General features: G+C 42.1%; 2 protein-coding genes across 2 annotated transcripts in view; one reads left to right on the top strand and one right to left on the bottom strand.

The window, feature by feature from the left end:
- Positions 1 to 7,220, bottom strand: part of PARG (poly(ADP-ribose) glycohydrolase) — a 67,369-nt gene extending 60,149 nt beyond the window's left edge. Inside the window, exons 1-4 of the mRNA XM_081913551.1 lie at positions 6,641 to 7,220; positions 4,659 to 4,725; positions 2,828 to 3,829; positions 815 to 998 (exon numbers count right to left, since the gene is read on the bottom strand). Of these exons, the coding sequence (XP_081769677.1) occupies positions 815 to 998; positions 2,828 to 3,829; positions 4,659 to 4,725; positions 6,641 to 6,860 (1,473 nt within the window). The 5' untranslated portion in view covers positions 6,861 to 7,220. The remainder of the gene's footprint in view (positions 1 to 814; positions 999 to 2,827; positions 3,830 to 4,658; positions 4,726 to 6,640) is intronic.
- Positions 7,221 to 7,375: 155 nt separating this feature from the next.
- On the top strand, positions 7,376 to 23,518 carry LOC309371161 (mitochondrial import inner membrane translocase subunit Tim23). The gene is made up of 7 exons (XM_081913838.1): positions 7,376 to 7,637; positions 9,144 to 9,202; positions 10,996 to 11,089; positions 12,342 to 12,426; positions 17,588 to 17,646; positions 18,964 to 19,074; positions 23,064 to 23,518. Exons 1-7 carry the CDS (start codon positions 7,529 to 7,531, stop codon positions 23,177 to 23,179), a joined length of 633 nt encoding a protein of 210 aa, XP_081769964.1. The 5' UTR covers positions 7,376 to 7,528; the 3' UTR covers positions 23,180 to 23,518.
- The last annotated feature ends 719 nt before the right edge of the window (positions 23,519 to 24,237 follow it).

Here is a 24,237-nt window from a genome sequence, read left to right as displayed (position 1 = left end):
CAAAAAGGAAGAAATTACCTGTGATCTTATCTGCAAGTACAATGCACATTAAAACTTAATATATACATATCCAAAAATACACAGGCAATAAATGTCCAGTCTATGCAATATGCAAGAATTTGCATTACACCAAAATAAACGTATTCAATACTATGCAAAAGTACAGTGGTACCTTGGTTCTTGAACTTAATCCGTTCCGGGAGTCCATTCTACTCCCGAAACCGTTTGAAAACCAAGGCACAACTTCCGATTGGCTGCAGGAGCTTCCTGCACTCAAGCGAAAGCTGCATCAGATGTTCAGCTTCTGAAAAACGTTTGCAAACCATAACACTTATTTCCGGGTTTGTGGCATTCGGGAGAAGATTTGTTCGACAACTAAGCCATTAGAAAACCAAGGTACTACTGTAGGTAGTTCTAACTTAGGCTGCAATGCTATGCAGAGCTACTTAACAAACAGCTCTCCCTCTAGAAGAACAAAGAGGCAATTTTGAGCTAAGTTACAGGCGGAAACATGTTTAAGTGCCTGCCCTCCACACTTCTGTGATCTCACTCATCCCTTCCTGAAGTGGTCGTCCTTTTAAAACAAAACATGGCAACAGGGCATGAACATTTACACCTGTGTGCAACAGGTAGTGAGCCCCTAAATGCTGCTCTTCTGAATTCTAGGGTCTACTATTCTCAAGGCATGGCGATCTAAAGACCTCCACAACCAGCTGAATCAATACTTAATCCAGACTTTATGAAGAGAACAATAACTGTCTAGCTTTAATTTACAAAGGAAGCTTTGTTGGTAAAGCAACTTGGATTTTCATACTCTGATTGTCACTGTATGATTGGCAGATGGCCTCAAATGTGGCAGACGAGTCCCACACATTGGCATTCTTCTCATCTCTTCAATTGGTGTCCCAAACCACTTTTTATTAGTTGGAAGTGGAGGAGGAGTATATTTAGCAATCTTCCTTCCTGGTCGAGGCGGCTTTAATTCACATTGTTCATTCCTGCCATTAAAATGAAAAATTAAATTATCATCTTAAGCATGCCTTTTTTGCTGAACAGAGACTCTTGGTGTCAAACATATGGTTTTCCCCCTCTAGATGTCTTACTAACATTGAAAACCAGTAATACAGTATGTTTGCATCATGTAAACTAGCCTGATGCTTTTTATCTAACAGAAATAATTTCATTCTCTCCAAAATATAAATAGAGGAACTATTATTACACAGTGGGGGCAAAATATTATATTCTCAGAGGCACTTATGCTCACCCCCTCCATAAAAATCCTTGTATTTTGGAGGGAGAAGCAAAATTTGCACTGCCACACACACAGGCTGAGCATATGAACATGCATATCATCCAGTAATGCATCATTTGGTAATACATTTCTTCTTGTCACATGACATGCAGCTCACAATTGCATGAGTGAACCACCTTTCTTGAAAAGTACTGTGTTTGAGGTGATATCAAGTAATAGGAAACAGCTATGATGTTCAATGATGTTTATGATGTTTAATCTATGATGACTATTTCACATATCCAAGTCATCACTTGAAGTCTTTTTAAAGAAAATTAGTGTTGAGTGGTGGGTAAGGGGATTTGCTGTACACTCAAAATGCTCACCTGCTGTCCTAAAACAATGGACACATGATAAACTCAAGTGAGAATATTAAGTTAATCTTGGGAGATGTTTGCAGGATACACAAAATTTATTCATTTATGAAAATAAGTTATGTACAGCTCTTCAGCAGGTAGCTCCCAAAGCAGCTAACAATTTCACACACACACAACCCATAATGGAACAAATTAGCTCAGTTGGTTAAAGCATGGTGCTGATAACGCCACGTTTGTGTGTACAATCCCCATATTGACAGGCTGCATATTCTTGCATTGCAGCGAGTTTGACTAGATAATTCTCAAGGTCCCTTCCAACTCTATGACTATTGACAATAATAGAATACCAACAGTCAAGCAATAAAAACCAGCAAAAGGGCGAAACATTCCATTCATGTGGAAATAGACAATCCTTTAGATTGTCACAAGCAATTTAGAGCTTTAAACATAAGCACCAACACTTTCACATGCATCAAAATGAAACTGTTTAGGGCCTGTTGAGATACTATGATCCCTGTAATCCAGTGGCGGGAAAACTCCAGATCACAGGTCTAATTAGGCATGGCAGGAGCCCTAGTTTGGCTTGCGGAGCCATTTTTTTCAAGCCAATCCAACCTGTCCTACACCTGACATCCTATAAGACAGATGCAAGGCAGGAAAGGATACGACTCCCTGCCATAAGTGGGATTTGCATGCACCACCAATCAGCAGATTGGTGATGCATGCAAAAACCATGTACCTTTGCCTATATGGTTTGATTTCAAACTGTACAAGCAAAGGAAAACATTCCAGCTGATAACATTGCTTCTGGTGATTGTCAGGTGGGTGGCCCCTTGCACTTGTCAAAATGACCCAAGGTGGGTAGAAGTCTGGATGATCCAATTTACCACCTCTGCTACAGCTGGTTCCATTTAGGCTCACAACTGTATTTTAAACAAACTGAAGTTTCTGATCAATCTTCAAAGGCATCGCACAAAGAAGGCCTTAAGGTAGTCTAACCTGGAAGTTACCAGAGCAGTGATATCTGTCCAGTAGGAGTTGTGGTTGCTGCACAAGCCTTAGCTCATGCAATAGCTCATGTTAAAGTAACACTGAATTAGACATGTTTTTATGTCTGTTTTCATAGATGTAAAGTTTTACTATATAGACAAGAATGAAATTCTAACTGCAGTGCTACTTGAGTGCAATAGTATGGAAAGAAGAAGGGGAGACAGATTACCTTTTCTCCTCTGTCCTGGGAACCCTCATGAAATGGGAAGTAATTTTAGAGTCCTTCCTCCCACAATGTTTGGCACCTTTGCATTCTGATGACACAGCTAGTGATATCCCAGGTGATTCAGTGGGCGTTTCACCCTGTTTGACTTGATTATCCATCCCTTCCAAGTGGAGATTAAATCGAGCACCTTCACCTCTCCGGGACTGTGACTTTCTTGAATCCAGGTCAGCATCTGCCTTTCGAAACCGTGAGGGTTTGTTTGGTGCTTTTGGCACATCAATGTCTTCTCGGTCCTCAAGAAGTGGGCTGGTTTCTTCATCAGCCTCTGAGCCCTGACAGCTGTTTTTGGAATTATCTACATCCATTGGTGAGTCAGGTTCACTCTCTTTCTCAAAAGAAGGAGATTCCCCCCAGCATCCTTGATCTCTTTTCTGAGTGGCATACAAATCAGGTGAGCAAGCATCACAGCCTGCATCTGAAAGTGGGCTCTCAGGCACTACATCCACCTCCTCTGACTCAACAGCTATGCAAGTTACATGCTCAGAGTTGTAGTTCTTAAACGGCTGCAAATTTTGCAAAGTTGCTTGCCTTTCTGGATCATAGTCTTTAGATGGCTGTTTTATATTTGCTACCTTCACAGGGCTGCCTGATGAAAGTTTCCTATGAGTACAGTTTTCCTGATTTTCATTGCAACCCCGGTGGGCCTGACTGCCAGTTTTATGTGTTTGATTAGCATTAGCATTTTTCAACTGGTCTCCAGTTTGGATTCCTTTCAAAGACTCTGCTTCTGAAAGCTGATCCCTACCTAGCTGCTCGGCTTCCCAATTACGCAGGGCGGCAGTCTGAGGCAAGGCCACATGCCTGGTATTCATTTCCACAGGTAATCTGGAACAGCCCTGCTGAAGAACATCCTCAGCATTTTTCACTTCGTGTTCAAAAACATTGTCTTGTTTTACAAATGTCATTTTGGGCTCTGCTTCTGTGCTGCAAGTTTTGTTTTGTGAGCTGCAAAAAGAATAACAACACAAATACAAATAAAATGTTGACCCATAACCAAAGGTAAAACTGATGTTTATCTTCCCACAAATTAACACTATAGTAATGCTTCACTATTTTAATAAAGTTGTTGCAATTCTTTGAGTCCAAGGCCATTTTCTTCAGTAGTGGCCACACCACCTTCTTTAAGGTATCAGGCATTTCCCGAGCGCAGGGCCCACCAGCTCAACACACCCAGTTAAATTTCAGCAGCCATCAGAGGCAGGGCTCAAAAGAGCAAGTTCATGCATTGGTAACCTCAAGACTTGATAATGCAATGCATTCAATGTGGGGCTACCCTTGCGCCTGGTCCAGAAGCTGCAGCTGGAGCAAAATGCTGCGGCTAATAATAATAATAATTTATTATTTATACCCTACCCACCTGGCTGGGTTTCCCCAGCCACTTTGGGTGGCTCCCAGCAGAATTAATGACAATAATAAAAAAAAAGCAATTAAACATCAGACATTAAAAGCTTCCCTAAACAGGGCTGTCTTCAGATGTCTTCTAAAAGATAGATAGTTGTTTATTTCCTTGACATCTGATGGGAGGGTGTTCCACAGGGCAGGTGCCTCTACCTAGAAAACCCTCTGCAGGGTTCCCTGTAACCTCACTTCTTGCAGTGAGGGAACCACCAGAAGGCCCTCAGAGCTGGACCTCGCTGTCTGGGCTGAACGATGGGGGTGGAGACGCAGTAAGTGTAGAATGAACAGAAGCACCATGCATATTTTGATTATGAGTCCTTTTCTCTCCTTTTGTTACATTCTGGATAAATAAATTACCCCTGTGTTCTGTTTTTACCTTTTTGACTCCACTGTTTTGGGTCCTTTATTCTCCATCCAAGAGGTAATCCTCCTTTGTTTGTAAACTAGAGGGGGGAAAGAAGAACCACAGTACAATATATTGCAACAACCAGCTTCCTATTTTAAAACCAAAAGAGCTACAATATTATATTTTATAATTGTCTTGGCATTTGAATTTTCTGCAAACTGCAAACTTGTTTCATGGTGCTTTAGCTAACTCTGGTAAGTCAGTGAGGCATGCTCAAAAGGCATTTTATTTAATAAAAATGTGTACTAGAAATGGCATTTCTTGGGTCATCTCTTCTCCAGTTCTGTTCATGCTTTACTCAATGAAGGTAAAGCAAATTCAGAACTATTAACTCAGATGCTATTTTCAGGTTATTACTAAACAGAAAGTGGGATGAATTTATATGTACAATCAAATAGTTTGTACTATATGAATTATTCAAAAATAAAACTGTCCAGAATTGATACAATGAAAAAGAGACCAGTGCATTTGAAACAATGCCTTGAGAAACTGTTGTACTAAGAAAAGCTAAAAAGAGCACTGCAAACCAAGAGATTTCTTCAGTAACAGAAGCTCCACTTCTGCTTCAAAAGGAAGCTCCACTCAAATTCTCTCGGACTCGCGCCTTACACACCCAAGTGTGTATAATTCTGACACCTTCACTACACTGTATGGATTCCATGAAATATGTATGCTCTTGTCTATGAAAACTCATGCCATAATAACTGGGTCATTTTTCAAATGCCACAAGACAGTTATGCCACTGTATACCAACAATGTATCCCTTCTCAGGCTGAGAATTTTTATTCATAACTTTGAGTTTTACCAAGCAACTTTCTTTGTACAATGGTATCTCGAGTTAAGTACTTAATTCGTTCTGGAGGTCTGTTCTTAACCTGAAACTGTTCTTAACCTGAAGCACCACTTTAGCTAATGGGGCCTCCTGCTGCTGCCGCGCTGCCAAAGCACGATTTCTGTTCTCATCCTGAAGCAAAGTTCTTAACCTGAAGCACTACTTCTGGGTTAGCGGAGTCTGTAATCTGAAGCGTATGTAACCCGAGGTACCACTGTACTAGATAGTTCCTATCTTTCATCAATCTTGATTGATCAAATAATAATTATCTTAATACATTCTGGCCTTCCTAAACACACATTACCAGGGCCTCAACAACTAATCTAAGATGCTAAAACAATCAAATTCAGAAGCATACCCTTTGTTCCAAGTACTCATAAATTGACTAGTCAAATACTGTTGTCAGTTAATTCTTGTCAAATGAACACCAAAGCCAAGAATGCTCTTATATGGCTTCCCTTTTAATTGCAGCATGTTCTGTAAAGTCTCTGTCTTGTCAAACTGTGACATTATAAAAGCAGGACAATGTTTTTCAGTTTTTAAAGGCAATGTGACAAAAGCATCAGAACTTGTTTTAAATTACTGCAAGCGACTATGCCGAATCTGTCTACTTTACAGCCCAATCCTACGCACGTTGAGTAAGAAACGAGCATCACTTTATTCAGAGGGCCTGTTTCCATCAATTGGTAGAGCACAAGACTCTTAAATCCCAGGGCCATGGGTTCGAGTCCCATGCCGGGCAAAAGATTCCGGCATTGCAGGGGGGTGGGCTGGATGACCCTTGGGTTCTCTTCCAAGTTGCAGCACGTCTCGTGGACCACAGCCTTAAACCCAAGCGTGATCCTGACATAAACGGCTTGGAAGGGCCGCAACCTTTCTCCCAAGCAGAGCACAGGGATCAAGGCTGGCACCGTAAACCCAAAAGATCTTGGCTTTTGGGTGGAGAGCGTGATGGCAGGTGTGGCATTGGAACCCCATGCAACTGATGTGCGGGAAATGGAAATGCACACACCCCCTTCCCCACCCCACCCCCAGCAAACCAGATGAGAAAAGCAAGTGAGTAAGAATGGCCTTTCCCCCCTTCTTTTTGTAGAGAAAGGATCCCCACGGCGATGCAAACCTTTGTTCCCCACTGTGACTGCGGGGCTGGCTTTGCTGCTGCTGGACCTTTGCTCCCTGCTGAAGGGAAGAGGCGGCTGCCACTGGGTCACTTTCCTCTTCCAGGAAGGGGGCTGCGCTTCTTCCTCCGAGCCGCTGCTGCTGCTGACGCCGACGGCAGAGGGGGCGAGCGGGGGGTCCGACCTGATCCTTTTCCTGGGGGCGTCAGACCCCGCACTCATGCTTGGGGGGAGCAGCACCCGCCCTCCGACCCTCCTGCGCTCGCCTCACACGCCCCGGTGGATGTGGGGGATGACGACAGGGTCACCACCGGGGGGAAAGCGGGCCCGGGGGCGGCGAAGGGGCTCCGTGAGGGGGAAAGGCGACGGGGAAAGTTCCCTTCCACATTCTCCCGGCTGAGGGGAGCGAGGCGGGCACCCGCACGCACGCACGCACGCACGCCGGCCCTCCCAGCCGTTGTGAGGACTTCTTATGCCGCTCGAGGCTCCGCACCGCTTCTCTCTGTCAACCCCCAACGACCCCCCGCCTCTCTCGGACACGCTCCCCAAGCTGAGGGAACCAGCCTTCGTCGACGGCCTCCCTCTCCGCCCGCCGCTTCCCGTTTCCCGGCCGAGCCGGAAAGCAAGAGAGCGCCGCCGTCGTAAAGCGGAACTAGAGACGCACGCGAAGCGGCCTCGCGCGCCGGCGTCGCGGAGTCGCTTTACGTCAACCGCGGCCTTGGCGCTGAGGAGGTCGTCGCGCTCTCCTTTCCCGCGCCGGCCTTGAGGGAGGAAGGAAAGAGCGAGCGAGCGGGCGCCGAGGGAAAAACGTCCATTAACCGCCGCTGCTGAGCACGAGGAGGGGGAGGGGAGAGGGCTGCTGAAGCCCCCCCGGCAAAAGTTCGTCCTCAATGGAAGGGGGAGCCGGGAACTCGAAGGGCTCCGGGCTTGGCGGCCTCTTCGGCGGCGCGGCGATGGGTGGGCCCGGCTATTCCCACGCGGACCTGGCCGGAGTCCCTCGTGAGTGTTTGGCGAGGGGAGCTTCTTCATTCGTTTCGAGCGTCGGGTTGGGGGTGCCCTATTTTATTCATCCCTCTATTATAACAAGTAATGCGGGGGGGGGGAATAAAATGATGATGACGACGACGATACATTGGCAGGATTATTGTAATAACCTGCAGTTTTATAATAGTATATATTTAAATTAGATGAGTAAATATGCAAATTAAGTTAATTTGGGATATGCAGAAGATAATAAAAATAAATTTAAGGAACCGCAGAAAGAAGGGGAAGGAAGTCAGGCTTTGAAATGTTAAAATTAGTGAAATGTATAAACCTGAAAAGTATAAAGGAAATTTTAAAATCATAATAACCAGCTTTGGCCATAGAATACAATCAGATAAAAGACGTAAAACTGACCGATGTGGGGGCGTAGAAGTCTATGTACCTTGAAAGCTTGGGAGGAATATCACATAGGATTGAACAGAAGGCTGGTGCTGTTTCTTGGAGCTTGTATTAGATCCTTTCTTTTATTTTTTCTACTGTGCAGTTTTGTACAGTTTAAAGTGAAGGAAGTGGGGGGGGGGAATGAAGGTGCTGGCAGGCAGGTTTGTGGGGCTGCAGCTCGTGAAAGTTGTGAAGGAGGGAAAGCAGCTTAACTCTTCCAGGTGTATTTTCAAGGTCATGGAATGGTAGAGTTGGAAGGGGCCACAAGGGTCATCTAGTCCAACCCACTGCAATGCAGTGATCTTATGCCCAATGTGAAGCTTAAACCCACGGCCCTGAGATTGAGTCTCATGCTTTACTGACTGAACTATTCCTGTCCTGTAAGCATCAGTGGTGTTTCCACCAGTCATGAGGCTGAAAGTGGTCCCTGTTTTAATTTGGGTTTGCCAGCATGATCAAATGCCTCCTTTCTTGATGATCAAATGGTCTGAATAACTTTTGAGCATTTCAGAAAAAGTATCTTTTCCTGATGTATTCCTGCATGTGGCTTTTCTACTCTGTTGTAAGTAGAGTTTCAAGGTGATAGTTCTACATTAACACACAGATTTCTTAAGTGTGGCTACTTAGCCTGAAACTCATGTGTACTGGCTTTTCTCTCCTTTCATTCTCCACACTGCTCTCTTCTGTACTGATCAGCTTCATAGGACAGGCATGGCTCACACTATGAATATTATTTCATTGAGTAGGGATTGCTTGGTAGACAAGCTAAGCATGGCTCACGTTGACTTAGCACAAGAACACAGCTGCTTTACTTCTCTCTAGTCCTTTATTTGCTGCTGCATTACCAAGCATTGGTGTGTTGTCTGAATCAGCTCATGTTTTTTTCTGGAAGAGCTCACATGATAGTTCTAAGCCAGTCTGGCTTAGCGTTTTGTGCAACCCAGGCCACAATGTACATTTGAAAGTTAACACTGTTTTAATTTTTCATCTTTTTCTTTCTTAGCCCTTAACTGTCATATGAACTTTTACATCTAGTTATACTGAAATTTATCTTTTGTTTTATATTTTATTTTTTTGCAGTGACTGGAATGAATCCTTTGTCTCCATATTTAAATGTAGATCCCAGATACCTTATACAGGTGAGATGTAAATGCTTGTTCAAATTATATTACTATATAGTTACAACTGATTGCTAAATGTTCATTTAAGAAATTTATGTAAAAGTTATGAGTATGTGTATGTAACGTAAAGGTAAAGGGATGCGGGTGGCGCTGTGGTCTAAACCACTGAGCCTCTTGGGCTTGCCAATCAGAAGGCTGGCAGTTCAAATCTGCTCAACGGGGTGAGCCCCTGTTGCTGTGTCCCAGCTTCTGCCAACTTAGCAGTTCAAAAGCACGCCAGGGCAAGTAGATAAATAGGTACTGCTGCAGCGGGAATGTAAATGGTGTTTCCGGGCGCTCTGACACTTGTCACAGTCCTCTGTGTGCCAGTAGTGGTTTAGTCATGCTGGCCACATGACCCGGAAAGCTGCGGAAAAACACCAGCTCCCTCGGCCTGAAAGCTAGATGATTGCCGCAACCCCATAGTCATCTTTGACTGGATTTAACCACCTAGGGGTCTTTACCTTTTTACCTATACAGTAGTACCTTGCGTAACGTAACCCTCTGGTTACGTAAACTTCAGGATGCAAATGCAGCAAACCTGGAAGTATTTGTCCAGGTTTCGCCCCATGCGCAGAAGTGCTCTATCGCGCCGCACACATGCGCAGAGCAGTCACCTCTGGTAGTGAACACCTCGGAATCTGACCGGAGCTCTGGAATGGATCCCGTCCACAAACGGAGGTACCACTGTACATGTGTAAGTAAATGTTGGCCCAGTTTGCCATGGTTAGCCATGGAAGGTTAAACCGCAAGCACAGATTCTACGAATGTGCTAAGCCAAACCACAACTTTGCACAGGAGCAAATGAGACACTTGTCACTTTGGAATCAACCCATGCGCAAGTGAGGTCATTGTATAGTTCAAAAAAGATTTTGACCAGTTTCCTCATCAAGCGCTCCAAATTGAGGACAGGTCCTCTCATATTTCAGTAAATGAATAAGGATAAATGGATAAACCTTAACAGAAGAGTTAAGGTTCTATGTTAATTTTATTCAGAAAATATCAAATGGCCCATTTTCAAACAGCACCAAACAGTTCAGAAAGATAAATATATCTAGATGTTTAGCCCTTAAGCATGCACCACCCACTCTTATAAGCTAGAAGAGAAGTTGGGAGCTCCCTTTCACGGGGTTCAAACACGCAGTGTCCACTCGAGAGTGCTTACAGTGTTCAATTGTCTTGTTGCCATGCTTGCTCTTAAAGATCTACATCCACACAATCCCAGCTTCTTGCAGCTTCTAGGTCTGTAGGCTAGTATGGGCAGAACTGAAGTGTGAATTCTCTCTAATCTGGGAACCAGTGATACAGAGGGTTTTGTTTCTAAACTCCAGTGGTGGTCAGCTGTCTTTGTCATCTCCATGTCTGTGACAGTGTTACACTGCTGGAAGATAAAAGTACTGTCCATGTTAGCTGTCTGTCAGCTCCTCTGTTCTGGAGGCAGCTGATACCAGTGGGGGACAGTATTGTGCTTCTTTGAGAGTGTGCTAAGCAGTCAATATCCTGCTCAGTGCTAGACTAGAAGCTTACACACATGGTCAACATGCAGTGGCTTGAATTTCTGGTAGATTTATTTACCATGTATTATTCTCTTATGGACCTTGTTATCTAACCTTTCATTTGAGCACCTGATTAGCTCAGAGATAGCAAGGCTTCTTATTTTTCTCTTCAGTAACACTTCGTCATAAATGTCAACGCAGTCAAATGCACCTGTTTTTATAAAGCAAACGAGTTTTTAGCCACAAATGTAATTTAAAAGGATATTTCCATTTCAGGACACAGATGAATTCATTTTACCCACTGGAGCTAGCAAAACTAGGGGCAGGTTTGAGCTGGCATTCTTTACAATTGGAGGATGCTGCATGACAGGTATGGGTAACATTTAATTTATATTGTGATGTTCTGTTTTAAAATGGATAGAATTTGTATGTGTGTGGGTGAGTGTAGTGTATAAAAATATATTTGTAATGTATCAAATTTAGCCAAGTCTCCAGTGACATCTTGTCTAAAGCAACACAAACTTGAGTGCATTATAGTAGCAAATTCTAGAGGGGTAGTGTGTTACTCTTTTGTAGCAAAAAGAGTCCTGCGGCACAACAGAACAGAGTCTTCTAGCACCATTGAGAGTGCCAATGATTTACACTGTTTTCACGGTGATTTCCAGGCCTTGTGATCTAGGTTGTATCTCTCCCCCATTTACACTGTTGATACTTTTTCTGTAAGCTTAGGGCTATTTATTTTTTAAATGCCATTCCCTTTGAAGGCATTTCTGAACATAATCATCAAATTGTAACAACAGTTGCAAGGCCTTCATTGCCAAAAATGAACAAGGAACATTTGAGTGAAGGTTTGGGATGTTTGAGACTGTTGTTGATTCCCTAAATTTCAGCGGTAGTCAGCTGTCCGTGTCATTACCGTACCTGACAGTGTTACACTGCTGGGAGATGAAAATATTGTCCAGTCTGTCTGTCATTGTCACCGTTCTGGAGGCATTTTGGCAGCAGGGTGGGGCAGTGCTGTGCTTCTCTGAGAGTGTGCTGAGCAGTTAATATCCTGCTCAGCACTAGAATGGGAGCATACACATCAGATGTCTATAATGGCATTTATGTCTGCAGTATAGCATATGCTGTTTAAAAATGGCATTTGTGGTTTTTCTGAACATATAAACTTTGCAGTTTTATAACAGGTTATCAAAGATTCTATGCATAGACTAATAGATACTTTTTTCTGATGTGGCATGATTTGGTATTTTTCCATCTCACTTTCCTATATCTTCTAGGGGCTGTTTATTTCCCCTCCACCCCAAGGTAGAGAATATAGTAGGTAATTGCCAATGGGGTGTGATGGTTACAGGAAGAGAGAATGTAAGAACAAAAAATAGAGCAAAGAAGGATTGGGCAAGTGACTCACGCAGGCCACATTCACTATTTTGCCTGTAAAATGCAAATTGCCTTCAATAATACAACATATGCCTGTTATATCTGCTTCAGTAGAAGCGTACCATTATTGTAGTTTATTTTTCCATAGACTTCATGTTTAATTGGTGAGCTGTTTTAATCCTTACTGGCATGTGGGTTCAGTTTTCATTTCCTGTGGTTAATCCTGATGTCCTGCCTTTTAGGAGCTGCATTTGGTGCACTAAATGGCCTGCGACTGGGCTTGAAGGAGACACAGAGCATGGCTTGGTCTAAACCTAGAAATGTACAGTAAGTACATAATTCCAGATACTTTTCAGCTTTCAAGGGTTGCTCATTTTTCATTTTGTTTTCAGAAGAATTCATAAGTATTCATGGTCTTACAGCCTTCCAGATACTTATTTGCTTGCATGCCTTTAATTTTGACTTTCTATAAGTGTAAGTGAGATATCATTAAATTGGCCTTTAGTGCAGTCAGGATAAAATTACACTTCTGTGTAAGTCTTATAAAGCCTTTTGTGCCCATAAAGCTAAAGGACTAAATACCAAATCTGGGGTGTTTTAGTATTCCTGACAGCAGATTGTCACTGCCCTGAGTTGTGTGAGAAGTCTTGAATTAGGATGAGCTCAACGTGTGGTGGTGATCACTTCATTAATCTTAAAAAGAAAGTAATTGAGTTATTTCTGAGGAAACACCTTTTTGTTCTCTTTCTATCCCCTCCTATCAATTTGTGCATGCTTACATTATTAATTAATTATTGATTTTATATACCGCCCTATACCCGGAGGTCTCAGGGTGGTTCACAGACCAGATCACCGTAAAGAACACAATATATATACTGTAATCAAAATAAAAACAACCCAATAACACACACACCCCACCAAAAAAAGCCACATTTTAAAAGGGCATAGGATGTCAATACATGCACATATTCACTTGGTTTCTATAAGCTTTACTTTCAAATGAAATTTCTTGTTCTTTCAGAGAAATCTTGGCCAAAAACAAATTATGCTGGGCATAGAAGATTCAAATTCATGATCCTATGGCATTTAAAAAAAATGTATATTGAACAGATTGTTATGTAGAAAGATAGCAATCATTAAATCCTTTAGACCAGCAGGTGGCAGCAAACTAATATTAATGCTCTACTGGACGTTCAGGAAGATGTGCTGAAGGTCAGTTATCCCAGTCACTCCATTCTTAGCAGTTGCAAGGATAAATATTCTCCACAAAATGTGGCTCATATGTGGCCCTCATTTGTAAAACTGTTTTAAAGGAAAACTATAACAATATAAGATTTATGTATACAGTGGTGCCCCGCAAGACGAATGCCTCGCAAGACGAAAAACCCGCAAGACGAAAGGGTTTTTCGGTTTTTGCGACGCTTCGCTAGACGATTTTCCCTATGGGCTTGCATCGCAAGACGAAAGCCCATAGGGAAATCTCGGGGACCTTTTTTAAAATGCTGGCGGTGGGGAGCAAAGCCTTTTCCCCCCCTCCGGACTTCAGAAGAGGTCCAGGAAGGCCGGCGGGGGCGAAAGGCTTTGCTCCCCACCGCCAGCATTTTAAAAGCGGTCCGGGATAGCAGGAAAGCGCTTCCCGCTATCCCGGACGGCTTTTGAAGGCAGGCGGGGGGAGCAAAGACTTTTGCCCCCCGCCCGCCTTGGGAAGAGGTCCTGGACCTCTTCCGAAGGCGGGCGGGGGGCAAAAGTCTTTGCTCCTCCCTGCCTGCCTTTCCGGGAGAGCGGAAAAGGCAGCGCTGCCTTCCCGCTGTCCCTGGGCGATCCTCCGCTGTCCCTGAGCGATCTTAAAATGCTGGCGGGCGGCAGCGAAGGCTTCGCTGCCGCCCGCCAGCATTTTAAGATCGCCCCGGACAGCGGAAAAGTCTTCGCTGCCGCCCACCAGCATTTTAAGATCGCCCCGGGACAGCGGAAAAGTCTCCGCTGTCCCGGGAAGGCAGGCGGGGGGGAAGCAAAGACTTTCGCCCCCGCCAGCCTTCAGAAGAGGTCGGGGGACAGACTGTCCCCAGACCTGGTCTGAAGGCGGTTCGGTTTCCATAGGAACGCATTAATTGATTTTTAATGCATTCCTATGGGAAACCGTGCTTCGCAAGACGAAAAACTCGCAAGACGAAAAGACTTGCGGAACGAATTAATTTCGTCTTGCGAGGCACCACTGTAATCCTTTAATTATCCATCTGTTAGTACTTCTTATTAACATTTTCTAGAACAATGGGGTACAGAAACTGTTAACATTTTGGTGCGTGATCCCAGATGAAACACATACCTTCAGAAATTATTATTATTATTTATATACTGCAACATTGTCACCGAACTAGTGAAGATAGGTTTCGGAAAAATGGCAAGTGTATCCTACACAATAGGGAAGTTATATGTTCTCTAAACTGGAATAACCCAACTGCCTCTCAGAATCCATGACATACCCTTTTCCTCGAATCATCAGCAATTCCCTTCTGATTCTTTGTGATTCTCAGCACTGTGGAACTGCTGCTGCTATTGGTCTGCCTCCTATAGCATCCATACCGGATATAACAGTTGCCTCCCATGTTTCTTCCATTTACCTCAGTTATAGCAATATTCATTGCTCAGACATCTTAACTACAGATTCTGTTAAAGTATGGTGGATTAAAAAAGGACACCTTGGCCTGCATTAACGCAATTGGCAGCCCACATTACCTGAATGATCAGTTGAAGTATATTCTCCCATAGGATCTCACTAGTCCAAAAATTAAGGCTCTGTGCGAGTATTCAAGCTACAATGACTATACAGGTATGTAGCTCGCATCTTAGGTGGGGGTTACGTTCCTGGCCATTGTGTGTATAAAGAAAATCTCATAAAGCCAGGATCCCATGGAACCAGGGCCTCTGCAAGGTGGAGGTCTGCTTGCCTGGCTATGGGGAAGTGGCACAAGGGCTCTGACAAGGTCCCAGGGCCCAGTAAGTGCTTGCCCAGCTTTGGGAAGGAGGAGGGAGAGCTCTAGGACCCTTCCAGAGCCATAGCACCGCCTTCCCAAAGCCTGACGCCTCACTTACCTGACTTTGGGAAGGAGGCGGAGGACTGCTCCACCTTCCCAATGCCCGGTAAGCCCACAATTGAAGCTTTGCGCAAGAATGTGGGGAGAATAAATAAATAAAGTGTGTTTCCTCTGTGCTCCATTTATTATTCCCCCTCCCCTTCCCCGCAAAGCTGCAATTGCATAAGTAAAATAAATGTAAGACGTAAGTCACCTGTACAGCATTTACTACTATGAGTTAATAATGAATCATTAATTTTATAGCAAGTAGTCCTGAATCTCCTGGGTTAGTAGAACCATAAAAAAGAAACAGAAGGGAAATTGGCATGGATGTTCATTCAGCACATGTGTGTGCAAGTACTAGCAGCTAGCCAGGATTGTAATAAGTAAATTATATGGCAGTTCTGCTTGGGCAGGAGCTTGCACAGTGGGAAGAACATCTTTCGATTTAGTTTCACTTTTCTTGCTCTCTGTAAGGTGCACAGCATGCTGTGAGCAGATGACACCTTGCACGCTCTGAAAGGTACCTTTGTCTCCTGTTCATCATTTGTCCCTAGGTTCCAGCGGTAGTCAGCTGTCTGGGTCAGTATCATGCCTGTGACGGTGTTACACTGCTGGGAGATAAAAGTACTGCCTGTTTTATCTGTCTGTCACTGTCTCTGTTCTGGAGGCAGCTGACACCAGTGTGGGGCAATACTGTGCTTCTCTGAGAGTGTGCTGAGCAGTTAACATTCTACTCAGCACTAGTCTGGGAGCATACACACTTATTCAGCATGTGATTTTAATTTCTATGGTAAAGGATGTTTGATCTCCCCCCCCCCCCCGTTTTTATAAAGTTTATAAGAAGTGATATTTAAGGATGTCCAAATTAAAATGTGTATAATTTAGCACTTGGATTTTTGCATGCTTAATAGTCTTCCAAAGGACAAGCTTCTTAATGCAATCTAAACTATTTAGGCAGTCTTGGTATAATGTCCTCTAATAGCAAACTCTCTTGTTGAGTGCTGACAGAACTGTAGCCAAATCCAGGCTAATGTAGGCGCATCAGCATATTCAGAGGAACTCCCAAGGCTTGTAGAGGTAGGAAAAATGAACAAGAGCACTCCACACTGCGCTGTGATCTCATTCTTAAAATATGTAGAGCAGTGTACTGGTAAAAATTGGTAATCTAGAATTGGCTCAGTTAACATGGTTGCCTTTGATGAAAGCACTTTTCTTTAGAATGTAATAAAATCAGCCTTGCATTTTGATTTAAAGAATTGCTTGATGAATATATTCAAATCAGTTGTCTGTCTTGGACGGGGAAATTATCTAGCTTCAACAGGCTCCCAAAGCTGTTTTCTAAATTCAAGCCATATCTGAAGGGGGGGGAGAAATTGGATTATTAAGGCACTGTACTGCATCTTTAGTAGCTACCTTTGCATAAAAATACTTCTTCATTCCTAGGCAGCACTCACCCCATTCAGAATTTTCAGTCCTGATTTCAGATTCACCCAAATATGGTTGCTTCTGGAATCATGTTCTAATGACCATTTAATTGATATAGTAGAACTAAGAGAAATGTCTATATAAACATGTGCTTTGGGTAGTTCATTTAGTTTGTGTCCCATGGAATCTGTTCAGAAGCTTCAGTTATTCAGACTAATTAATGGGGCAGAAATGATTATATTATGCTTCATAGCCCCAATACAGTGCTCTTCATGCCACAAGGCAAAGCGCTTCTGAACCTGAGGGACTTCCAGGGGCTGTTTTTGAATTAGGTACAAGGCTCTGGTATTTAAAGGGGGCGGGGAGATAAAAAGAAAATTCACTGTGGGTATGATCAAGCCATTATGCACACCTTAACTAATTATTTGGATCACAATCCATGTTATGTGCACTTGCTTTCTCCAGAACCTGAAACATGCTAAGTATGTTGGCCTACAGAAAAATCTATGGATCTACTTCTTTAAAAAAGAAGTGAACAATAAATCTTTTAGCTAGGATGCTTATGGAAATAGAAAACCTGGAAAAAATATTGCATAACACTGAGCTCCAAATTTGCATTTGAGTTACATAACCATTTTAATTAACCTTGGCACGTAGTTCCACCTGCCTTAAAGCAGAGCAGATTTGTTCAAAAATGCAAATGAATTTAACTTGTCCTTTCAAGTTAGGTTCCTATAGTAAAACCTGTATTGCTGGTATGCTAGAGATCAAACGTTTGTAGAGCATTTGATTTCTCCAGGTAGAACAAGTTTCATTTAAGCTTTCCCTTTCTCACTCTTGCCTTATGAAATGCATGGAACAGATTCTAGGACAGAAGGTGTGAGCAGAAGAAACTTAAGTTGTCTTTGGTTCTGTTTAGGCCTTGAAAACAATATAGCCTATGATAAAGCAGTACAGCTCAATCTCTTTCTCTCATTACTTCCTTGTAGGATTTTAAATATGGTGACAAGGCAAGGGGCATTATGGGCCAACACTCTTGGATCTCTAGGTAAGTAAGTTTGTTGTGTAAATCAAATCTACATGGGAAATGTCAATATCATTCTTTGTAACTCAGTTGAATTTTTGAGTAATCTTGGAAGTCTACTAGAATTAGAATGGAAGTTTTGTCAAGGATTCTGCCTTCTTCGGGTTTGGAAAGTCATTGCACTGCATTGCAAAGCATAAAATGAATCTAGGGCCTGCTGACTAGGGTGCTTGCCTTCCCTTAAATGAGACTTAGAGGCCTGAAAAATCTCCCTTTGTCACAGAAGACTTCGGCATCTTCAAGGATTCCCTCCCCGCTTTCTGTCTGCCCCCATCAGCAGAGAAATCATAGATCATGGAAAATTGCCATTTGAGCTCAAAGGTCCTAAAGTTCAAGATTCCACCCTTGCAAGTGATACATTAACAGACACTTCGCAGCTGTGTTTGTTTTCTTGAGTAACATTTCCTTGTTTGTCATAGTCCTTTACCCTGACCTGTCTAGTGACAAGTCTGCAAATATTTTAGAATTCAGTTCCTTTCTGGGAAGAGAATCTTCAGTTGTGGGCTTTAGGATGGGTGGGTGAGTGTGGCTCTACTTCCTAACCAAAAGACAAACTGCCATTCTTAGTTTCCAGTATGATATTAGGAAGTTTAAAAGTCACCCTTTTGAAAAAGTTATAGTGGGCCCTGTTTCAAGTGTGTTGCTCTTTTATGTTCAGTATTTGTAAAACATTGCAGGTCTGCTCATTTGGGCTTGCTGCTGACCACCCTTATATAATACAACTGAATAATGTTGGTAATACTTTTCAAAGCTTTTGGCCCCAATTGATTGATATTTGCATTTGGCACTTGTGTAGAACCATTCAGCTGATCCAGTTGAAACACTTTAGTAGCAAGTTACCTTTCCCTTCAGAAGCTTCAGTGCTTTCATGTCCCCTGGATCTACACATTCTGCCATTTCCTTACGTTACAGGGCTGCATTTTGCCTCTCTGATTAACTTACCTCCTCATTTCATCACCCAAAGTTAACTAAGTTTACAGAAAGGTTTCATGCCCTCTTCTCACCATTGATATTGCTCTGCACATGTTCATACCCTGAAAAGCCTCTCTGGAGGCTTTGCTTAACAACATGGAATGGCACTACTGGGGGTGAGAGGGTAATGGGAAACTTTCCTTCATTGATCTTAAGTCAACTTCCTTAAAATGCAAGCTCAGTTTTGGGCACTTTCCCCAAGAGAGAATGATACTGAGACCAGAATCTTACTGGGTTGTTCTGTGTTGGACATGTGCTGCTGTTGTTGTTGTGTTTGTGTTCTCACTGTTGACTTTAATTCAATTCCAGCACTGCTGTATAGCGCATTTGGAGTCATAATTGAAAAAACACGAGGCGCAGAAGATGATCTGAACACAGTTGCTGCTGGGACCATGACAGGCATGCTGTATAAAAGCACAGGTACGCTGGCAAAATTACCTTTATTCATTTTGGTTCTGCATACAGGAGTTGGGTCAAAAGTAAGCTTATCTGTTCTGTGTGTGCTTAATGTCATGTTTACTGACTTTTGTGATTATATATTCTTAAGAACAAGGCATGAGCCATGTGAAAACTCAGTTTCCCTTTTCCATATGCATTAAACCTTTGTCTGAAATCCTAATACAAGGGCTCTGCCTTTAATGAGTTCTGCCTTCTGATTAATGGTGATAGAAACTGTTAATCCAGAGCTAAAAGAAACAAACAGTTCCTAAAATAGAAATTGGGGGTAAATATGAGAGAATGCTTTGTTTTGTGTGGTAATATTGAGGGTTAAAAAAAAGGCAATTTGTCTTACTGTGATAAGAAAAGACAGAATAAATTTAAGTGTGACAAATATTCTAAATATAGACTTTAGCTTTTCAGTGTTGTAACAGCAGATTACCCAAGTAATTGAGCTGCACAGTGCATATAGTCTGAGAAATGCATTGACAATGAAAATGACACCAGAATTTGGTCATGAACTCCATAACAGTTCTCTGGCAGTTGGCTATAGTTCATCCAGAAACTGTAAGGATTAGTGTAAAAAAAGACATCCTACAATTTTAGCCTGACAGGATAGCACTATATGTAAGATACTGTAAATGATACTGTAAATGATATTTGAAACACAAAAAAACTCTATGCTTCCCTTAGGAACAAAGGAAGGGTTGTGCAGCCTTAGGTTATATACCTCAGAACCCAATGCAAAAATTTATTCCAAATTCTCAAGTGGAAACAAATATGTTAAGAGACATTTGTACTGGCATAATAGATCTGCTCTGTGTGCAACAGTTACAGACAACAAAAGAGCTGAAGAAACTAGGCCATGGTTTTTTACACAGATTTTAACACACTGGAAGCAGTAAATAGGAAACCAGTTTATCAATTGTAGAGCAGGCTCCTTTTTAAAAAGTCTGTCCATCTTTTCTAGCTAGAAATATTTACCTGAACTTCTACCTACTACAGCTGTAATAGATCAGTCTCCAGGTCCAGCCTTGTCCAACATTATCATAAGCAATAAAGCTATTTGTTCTATTTGTTTCAACATTAGTTAACTTTCAGGGCTCCTCCCAATTTTAAATGGCAGATTTATGTTATTGACACATGCTACTGCAAGTCTTATCTTAACAAAGTGCCATTAGATTAAATATGACTAGTATCAGAAAATCAATTGAAATTAGTGATGCATTAGCGAAAAACATGAAAAAGATCTGTCATCATTTCTGAGTGCCAAAAGTACATGGATCTATAGAGAGGAAAAAATGTATTCAAATCTTGGTTTGTGCTTATCGAAAAGTTCGCCACTTTGGTTGCATTTCTATGAACAGTCTTTGCTTTTTCCAGTTAATATTTGCTGCCTGTTGCCTTCTGTCTGCCGTATAAATTAAACTCAGTTAGAGTGGCAGTAGGATTTGGAAGGGTGTGTGGGTGTATTTCAGAAACTAACTCCCCTGGTTTGGAAAATGAGGCATTAAAGCTGAGCAGCCCTCTTCGTCTCCATTCTCCCCCAAAAGATTGAACTGGGAAACCTTGGAAGCTAATTCCCATGCAGCAATAGATTCTTTTGAGCCTGCTTAGAAAGGTTCAGGAGCATCAAGATTTAAAGCTGAGACGCGGTTTGCAGAAGCCTACACCAGGAGGGACAGTTGATGTATCTGAGCTTTCTTAGTATAACTCACAGCTCTTTCTGAGAATTCTGCATGAGAATTTAGAGGAGGAAAGCTAATTATGAGGGAAACCCAACGGAAATTAAATCATCACTACTTGGAAAATATATTTGTGGAACCAGAATGTGTGGTGCTTTATAACTATGCCTGTATAATTGGGGATCTAATGAAATAGTTTGTATTGGTGGTATTATTCTGGATATATGCATGCTAAATAGAAACAAGCAATGGCGCAGGAACCAGCTAGCTTGGGTTTAATGGAGGTATATGGAAACTTCTAGGTTTTGGGAGTTTGATAGCCCTGCACAGCAATTGTTTTTTTATTTTAGAAAGTGGATGGTTCTTGTCTGACATGCTTGGAGCTTTCATCAGGCATGAAACTGGGTGTTTTTAGCTTTCTCGCTTCTTCATCAGTGAAAATGGCATGATTTGTATTGAAAACCATTTGGTTCTATTCACACAGAGAGGGTCCCACCATTGTCAATTGTCCCAATAGATTATAAATTTAAAACATGCTACACCTGTAGGCTAGAGTGACCTGTTTACTAGAACCATTGGAAAACAGCACTTTTTACATTTTTACACAAAACGTTTTACATTAGAAGGCTGATTTATGTAACAAAAACTGCCATGAAATAAGAGCAGATGGCGTGCCACCCACACCTGGTATGAAATGCAGAGGTGTGTGACTTTGCATTTATTTTATTTTTAGCAATCCCATGATTTGGAGGGGGGATTTCCAATGGCAATCAGGAAGCTGTCTTTGTGGAGGTGCCCTATTCTGGCAGAAGTTGGTACTGGATAGGCCTTCCCAGTTGGCAGGCTCTGTAAGTGTCTGCTTTCAAATATTGCAGCCTGCGACTTTTTAAGTCATGTTTTGACATTCTCCTATCTCAACATGTGTATGTAAGAGAAAGATAATGACAGCTGCTTGTTTTGGGGGATTCAGTAAAGTGACTTGCTATCCAAGGCTAGCAGAATTGACTTCAGAGGAGGGACAGGAGTACATTCGCCTATCGCTGAGCAAGCAGAACTGAAAAGGGTCAAGAGTTGTAAGCCCTGTTACTCAAAAGACACTCTTTCTTCTTTTTGCCAAACTTGCTTTTTAAAAAAAACAACAACACATATTCACCTTGATGTGAATATTTTCAGGCAGGAAAGGCAAACACTGCCAGCTGTGCAAATGCAAACTGAATTTCACACAAGTGACTTGGTTGTACGTTGGTGCTTAGTTCTGCTGTTCTCCTTTGGGGTGTTCCATAGCTGGGTATTGGACAACTACATTGCAGTGCAAAGGGTTTCATTGCAGGGCTTTACACATTATCAGAAAAAATGAGAATTGGTTTTCATCTCCATGAGCAAGTTCTTCTGGTGTGTTACACTGGAATTAAGCCCAAACTAGACTAGCTTTTCCCCTCTGTCCTACTTGAAAATGCAACTCTTAAAAGAGTTAAGACTGCATTAAATGTTCTTTTGTAGTTCCTGTTATTTCATGAACTGCTTTTAGCTATATCACATATAAAGTCACGACACAAAAATCCTGTCACATAGCCCGTTGTAGTCTGTATGTATAGATGGGATTTTCTCCCTGCTCAACATATTATTTTTTATCTATCAGTGCAAAACGTATTGGCTTTGCTGCAAACTGCTTTTTTTCTAAGGTACCTCGGTAAAACAAATCTAAACCTATAGAAAGGGGATTCTGGTACCATAAAACTAGCTTTACACTAGCCACTAGTTAAGTATAATTTCCATAGTGGTAATTTTGGTAGTTTATTTTACCAAAAACAACCAAGGTTCTTGTGGCACCTCAAAGCTTAACAAACGTATCACGGCATAAGCCTTCATGGACTACACAGTCCATTAAAAAAAGTCTTTGAAGTGCCACAGAACTATTGTTTTTGTTTTCATATATTCATATTCCAGCTAAGGCTGAAATTTAATATATTTGACCCTTTTCTGTATGTAAGTGGAATTGTTTTTTATTCTTCACACCTTGTGTCATGAACGTAAATGTAGCAGTCATGGGTCTGTGAGTTAAAACACTTAAAATTTCTTACTAATAAGTGGCTGAGCTTGTGAACCTCTGTTTTAAGATGTTGTTCCCATTGAGGTGTGTCAATATTTTCCAAAGCAATGGCAGTTTTTGTGATCTCAGGTAGTGTTTTTACTTGTACAAATGTTCTAGTACGGCACAGCCCATGCAACTAAGCCCCTGACATTTATTGGCTGATCTCTTTTCTTTACCGCTGCTGTTTTCCACAGGTGGACTACGAGGGATAGCGAGAGGTGGCGTTGCAGGACTCATGCTCACTAGTCTCTATGCTCTCTACAACAACTGGGAGCACATGAAGGGCTCAGTGCAGAGGCAATCACTCTGAGCAGCATTGAGAACTGAGAATCTACACATGTAGTGCAATCAGACTTGAAACCTTTCAGTACAGCATGGAGCAGAATGGAAACAAAGACTAGAAAACCTCACTGTGACATGGTTATCAGAACCAGTCTATCCTTCCAGCTGCCAGATGGTAACGTGCTAGTATCTGTGAGGGTGTGATGAAGTTGTCAGCTGAAGATCTTGTTTTGGCAGCATGTTCACTTTTGCCTGGGCTAGTTATTTTACTTTACATAACCCAAGTTAATTGTCTGTCCCGTGGTGAGGTTTATGTACCTATACTGTTGCTTGATTTGGTTCTAATAAAAAGTTTTTGCCCCTACAAGCTTTTGCCACTTCTTTAATCCTCTGTTGGTAATAGGCAACTTGTTCCTTGTAGCAGGTAACTGTGCCTCAGTACATTAGAGTGATTTTACAACTTGCACAACTCAATTCATTTGCTTTATAACTTTTCTGAATTGTGTTGTGTCCAGTATTGGGGAACAAGATTCCACCTTCTGGCCTCTACCTAAATTAATCTGCTGAGTGAGGTTCATTTGACAATGCTACCATAATCTAGTTTTCCTCTATAGAAACATGTAAAAATATAATAAGGAATGAAAAATATAAAGCATCTTGAGTCTGTGTTGTTCTTCTATTTCAGGTTTAACCAAGCTAACAAATTCTTTGTTGGGTTTCATGTTTATATTTTAAGGTATTGTCAGCTAACTGAACCAACCCCTTGACCCATGGCAATTATGGTGCTGGCGCATGAGCTCTATGCTGCCACATAATGCACAACCCTGCTGCTGAGCAGACAGCAGGCCCAACCGTGCCTTACTAGTAGAGTTGGGTGTGGTCTGCAATTCCAAATGATTCAGCTTTCTAAGAAACTTAACTCAGATTGAGTTGTCAGTATTTTCTAGTATACACATGCAAACCATATAATTATACAAAGTCTGCACATGTCAAACTAAGACATTGCCACTGTTTCTGTGTATGTAGCCTGTTTATAACATTTTCACAAAATCTCCCATGAAGAAACAGAAGTATGCAAAGACGAAA

This window comes from Podarcis melisellensis (assembly GCF_964234715.1).
Source record: "Podarcis melisellensis genome assembly, chromosome: 5".
Lineage (NCBI taxonomy): Eukaryota > Metazoa > Chordata > Lepidosauria > Squamata > Lacertidae > Podarcis > Podarcis melisellensis.
This window is presented reverse-complemented; position numbering and strand designations above follow the sequence as displayed.